At 38.8% G+C, this 6,128-nt stretch overlaps 1 protein-coding gene across 10 annotated transcripts in view; it reads right to left on the reverse strand.

The window, feature by feature from the left end:
* LOC147034175 (A-type potassium channel modulatory protein KCNIP2-like) overlaps positions 1-6,128 on the reverse strand; it is a 385,242-nt gene that overhangs the window by 25,943 nt on the left and 353,171 nt on the right. For all 10 annotated transcript variants that reach the window (XM_085878070.1, XM_085878113.1, XM_085878034.1 and 7 more), the window contains one exon: positions 2,407-2,531. In XM_085878070.1, coding sequence (XP_085734196.1) covers positions 2,407-2,531 — 125 coding nt within the window. The remainder of the gene's footprint in view (positions 1-2,406; positions 2,532-6,128) is intronic.

Raw genomic sequence — 6,128 nt, forward strand, 5'->3', positions numbered from 1 at the left:
CACGAAGACAGCAAGCCAGAAAAGGTATCGTTAACCAGCCTTGCAATTTTTTTTTTTCCCCAAAGACAGGTGCGAATATAATATGTCACAAATGTTACCAAAACAGCAACGATTATAGTCCCAATGATTGGAGAAAAGACAAAATAAAAATATATTGTGAAATATCAACAGATATACACCAACAACTGAAAAAAATGAAAAAGAGCAGGGAGATATATATATATATATATATATATATATATATATATATATATATATATATATATATATATATATATATATATATATATATATATATATATATATATATATATATATATATATATATATAGCCCATCAGTTGGAATAGGTGTACCATATCCGTGTGTCCTAAGAGGGATTGCGTCAGGAAGGGCGTCCGGCGTAAAACCTGTGCCAAATCATTATGCGGATCATAATGGATGATGTGCTGTGGCGACCCCTAACGGGAGCAGCCAAAAGAAGAAGATATATATATATATATATATATATATATATATATATATATATATATATATATATATATATATATATATATATATATATATATATATATTTGCACAGACTGGGCATAGACAAAGAAGGCTCACTGGAATGATGAAGAAGAGGTCAACTAAAGTGGGATGGAGAACAAATCATTATAAATGCTCAAGACCAAGGTCACTATACCAATGGTTTTAAAAAGATAGCGGGACCGAGTCAATTGGACAAGTTTAGATTTTGCAAGACAGAAACAGAAAGCACAAGCCACCTCCTCTCGGGATGTAAAAAAAAACCTCAAGTCAGAACAGCTGCACACACAAAGGTACAACAAAGTATGTGAAGTATCCACTGGCACATCTAAAAAAGAAAAAAAATTATATCACAGTTCCAGAAAATTCATGGAAACGTGAACTAAAAGCAATAATTGAAAAGAAGGAAGCAACGCTCACATACAACTTTATGATTCCATCGAGCGTGAACATAGAAAACAAAGCATTGCAACCAGATATCATACTGAGGTACAAAAAAGAGAGTATAGCATTGCTAATTGAGGTGTTAATACCAGTGATTTTGGACTAAACAATGCAGAAATCAAGAACATGACCAAATACCAAGACCTCAAAAATGAAATGAAAAGATCTTGGAAGTTGAAGAATGCCAAAGTTGGAACAGTGATAATTGGAGCAATGGGAATGATGAAAAGAACTTCATGGAGATATTATAAACTGCAGGTGGATACTTCGAGACATGGGAGGACTGTTACATCTTCTGAAACCCACATATGGAAATAACAACCAAAACACACACACGTCAGGAAGGGCGTCCGGCTGATGTACACATCAGAAAATTTTGTTCAATTTGAAGGGCTTCAGCTCATTAAGTATCGTATGAAAATTGCCTTTGCATCACATTTTGGCTGCAAAAGAAGAGCTGCCTGTATTATTTTGTGACCTAATAAAACGTTTATACAATTTCTCCTTGCAAAAAAACTGACGCTGCCTTTCAACTCTCAATCTGAATGTGTCAAATCCAAGTAAAGTACAGACTGTGTGCAGTCGAAAAAGGGGATTTTAAACGCGTTTCAAGGCAATGGTGATGCAGAAACTCCATGATCATAGGCAGCAGGAAAAAAGGAAGCTTTATATTTGCAAACGATGGTAAACTGCTGTGGCAAATTTTATCACCCATGAAATGTCACAGAGAAAGATATGATCAAGTCCTGCCGGGAGGAAGAACGATGCATTCTGGGTACGTCTGATAGAAATCAGGAAACAAACTTGGATAGCAAGCAAGATAAATATATTAAAATGGCACGAATGCAATAATCAGTGGGGAAAGCCAGACACAGCGAATTTAATATGGTTGGGAAGATCAAAAAGTGTATTAGCTTTTAAGCTTATTCCTGGCTTTACTCCGTTGTGATGACAAAAGGAAGATTGCAAATTAAACTCGCATGAAATTGCCTTCAAAAATGAGGAAGCCATGAAAGATTCTCAAGTATATTTCTGCTCTTTCGAGGTTCGTCAATTGTTTTGATTATATAGTGATGTTCCAAATATGACAAAAATCTATTTCATTTCTCCAATTGCATTTAATAGTTGACATGCTTTGGATAATTCACCTTCACAGAGGTTCATTATGATCCTTTTTGCTTTCCACATGATGACGCAACTCCCTGCCCCCTCAACGACCCCCCATGCCCCATCTCTTGATCATCACAGTTAGTACTTAAAGTAAATGAGATGAATACATACAACTGTGTCCACTGGATGGTCAGATTCATGCGAGTACTTTTATTATGTTGCGTTAAAACGAGGAAGGGTTCATTAATCAAGGACTCGTGTGTGAAAATGTGCCGAGAGTTTGTGATGTACACGATTTGGATGCAAAATATGCAAAACATACATTCTTGAAGCCCCGGTAAAGGATCTGCAGTTCCTGCCGACTGAACCTGGTCTGTGTTTGGAGCTGTTGTAAACCCTCGGGCCGATGACACACTGTTGACAGTTCAAGTTCATCCTCTCCACTGTCTGTAAGAGCAAGTGGAACAAGGATAACACAATAAATACAATTAATGATGAGAAACAAAGGTGGAGGACAATGTGCTGTGCACTGCGAGCCAATTGTTTCCAAACTTTTCATTAAGTCGTATTTGGAAGATGGCACGTGTCTACATATATATATACATATTATAAAATTTATCAAGAGAGTCTCGACATTCCTAGCTCAGCAGTTAACATTTGGCTTTCTTCTAAAGGATGGATAGGAATTCAGTGTCCTTCAGTTGTTGCATGAAATTTCAGAATTATCACGAGTAAAAGTACCTGTCACTTTGCTTATGGATTTAATCAACAGACAACGTGTTGTACTTTTCAAACATTCTGCTCCATTCACTCTATTATTTGCCCGAAGTCATCTTCCATCTGCTCGGAAGTCAGCTAACATCACCTTCATCAACCATCTTTTGCTGCTTATATACAGCGTGCACAAAAATCACTTCTGTTTTGCTGCCAAGCTCAGTGTTGGATGGTTTCCTTGGTTTGAACCTCTGCTTAAAATGAGTGAAATTAAACATTTTTTAAATTTCGAATTATTCTCACTCAGATTTCAACATCACCGTAATACATATTATCAAGATGTTTCATCTATCTTTATACAAGAAGATGACGTTGATGATTTATACTATCAGATACCACCGAGTTGTGCTATACGATACACGTTTACAGAGAGAAAATTGGGGTCTTCCCCGACCCTGAACCCCCTCCCCCAGATATGTTACCGTCCAGAAATCAAACTTGGGGTACCCTATGGCAACACACAAAATTTGGTAGGATTTGGTTCAGTCGTTTTTTAAAATTTTTGAACCATATACGGCATAAGCAAACACAAATTGAGCTTCATATATTAACCATGGTGTGTTACAAAACATAAATTCCTTTTGAAGAGATATTTATAATAATCAATCAGTGATAAAAAAAACAACATACGTAAACTAACATTTCTTACCATTTGTGAAAATGGCAAAATAGCACACAATTGGATAACAAAATGCCTGAAGGACATCTATGGGACATTTGACACCATCAACTGGAATGTTTGCAAGATTTTACGAGACATGTTGCATCATCCTCTGCCTGGTCAACGGTAATGATAATTGTGATTCTATTCAGAAAATCAAAGTGGTAATTAGACTTTATCCACTGTGTATTATGTGTGCAATAACTGTGTATTCTATGTATAATAAGACTTCGTCCATGCCTGTGATTTTTCATCCACTCTGTATTCCACGACCGATTTTGTCCATTCTGAATTTCATGAAAGCAAGCCCACTGTCCCCTTCAAAAGAAGACATACTCGAGGATTCAGCAGCCACTTATGGCAATGCACCAAATAGATGTTTAATCGTTTTTGTGGATAAAATATGCTCATGGAAGAGCAAGGTATAAAGGCAAAAGACAGTACAACAGGTGGACACAAACAGGGGAAAGGATGAATAGAAAAAAAAAAAGAGACAAGAGGGAAGGAAGCAGTGACCTGCCAGGAAGAAAGGTGGTGTGTGTGTGTGTGTGTGTGTGTGTGTGTGTGTGTGTGTGTGTGTGTGTGTGTGTGTGTGTGTGTGTGTGTGTGTGTGTGTGTGTGTGTGTGTGTGTGTGTGTGTGTGTGTCGTTGGTTGTTATCTCCAGATGTGGGTTTCAGAAGGTGGAACAGAACCCTGTCAGGTTTCAAAGTATCCACCTCTGTGTGTGTGCATGTGTGTATGCCAATGACGGCAGAAAGGAGGACAGCTAAGAATGGAGGAAGACAATGGAATGGTATCCTGATTGTAAAGGGAAAGCCTTTTCCCCCAGCACACCATAGGATGGTAATAAACAACAAGGAGTCTTGAGGTTGAGCATGATGTTCTCTTTGTGTAGTTTATTGGCACCAAAAAGGAACCATAGGTAAATAAATCCTGTGAAGCCAATGAGACAACAATGACTCAATACACTGATATGACAACCTGGTAGATATCTCACTTAAGTGCAAGATTACCAGGTGAGACTGAAGGAAGAGTAAACTATCCAATATTAAGTCTTGCCACATTGGTCCACCACATATATTGAGTTAGCCTCAGGGAGTTCACATTCTGCTCTCGACATAAAAAACTCGAACCATAGTAATAGAATGAACTCGATATCTGCAATCACAAAGAAATCACCAAGGGTAAGCACCCCAAGCCAGGGGAGGCTTACCCTTGGTGATTGACCACGACTTACCCTTGGCCTGCGATCCAATGATGGCCAGATCTTTTTTTCTGACCACCATATGACCTTGACCTTCAACATTTAGGGATGGAATGTAAATTAAGAAAATGTGTCACCATCTACAATCTATCCATAAAACTCACATCATGAAAATCAGAGGAAATTCTTCAAGTTATGATCAAAAAGGTATTTTTCATTACTTACGTTACAATACAAAAAAGTTGGTCAAGGACACTAAAATATCAGATGCACAACTTCAATGCAGGTCCACTGTTATGATGCAAAGACATCTTGGAAGGCCAAGCAGTCTGAGATTCCTCATTGGCAAAATTAAGCAAAGACAAGAAACCCATGTATTTCGGATCTTATGGTCCTGAGTTTGAGCCCTGTTTTCCACTGAATTAACACCAGGTGGGGTTGACTCAGCCTGTCATCCTTCCAAGGTTGATGAAACGAGTACCAGTGTACTGGTATAGGGGCACAACATCAGCGGCATAGTCGTGCCTGAACAAAATTATAGTTACCCCACAGCCAAGCTGTGATGATGATGATGATGATGATGATGATGATGATGATGATGATGATGATGATGATGATGTAGTCATATAACTAGACCCAACCAGTTAGGGGTACAGAACAGGTTTATCCAGTGGCATCCATGGAGTCGAGAAATATAGTTCGGCATCAACAAAACCAATCAAGTTAATACATGAGGATGAACGTAACACACTATTCCAACCATATCAGACACAGCGATGAAACCAAGGAAAATAACTCCTTCCACATTTCTGGATAATCTGTTAAAATAATTAAAATATTCATTTTCTACAACTCCACTCTAAAACTACTCCATGGCGCATTTAACACAGTGTGTCCATGTTTCCCGTTGGACAGACTACTAATCACTGTGCGAAATCAACAAATTACCATCATGACCAACGGTAGCATCCATTGATTCTACAAGTTCTACACAATGCAAGTTCTACAAGTTCTACACAATTTACCACTTACAAAGCTTTTGTCCGTAGCCTGATGGAGTACTGCTCTCCCCTCTGGGCTGGTGCTCCTGCCTCCCACCTTTCTCGGCTTCACGCTGTCGAAACCAGGGCATTTAAGATCATCGGCATCTCCCGCAATAAAGCTGAGTCTTTGGGCCTCTCACTTAATCACCGCAGGTTGGTCGGTGGTCTTTGTCTTCTACCGACTCCTCTCCAGCCTTGCCCCCCCTGCTCTCTCTGCGATTTGTCCCCACCACATTTCCACAGGGCGCTCAAGGTCCGCCAACAACCCCCTTCTGGTAAAACTACCAAAATCACGAATCACTGCTCATCTTCACTCTTTCATTCCTCTTTTTTCCCGCCTTTGGAATAAACTTCCTCACTC

Source organism: Eptatretus burgeri, chromosome 1, assembly GCF_056783735.1.
Source record: "Eptatretus burgeri isolate ZD-2024b chromosome 1, Ebu_testis_v1, whole genome shotgun sequence".
NCBI classification, from domain to species: Eukaryota; Metazoa; Chordata; class Myxini; order Myxiniformes; family Myxinidae; genus Eptatretus; species Eptatretus burgeri.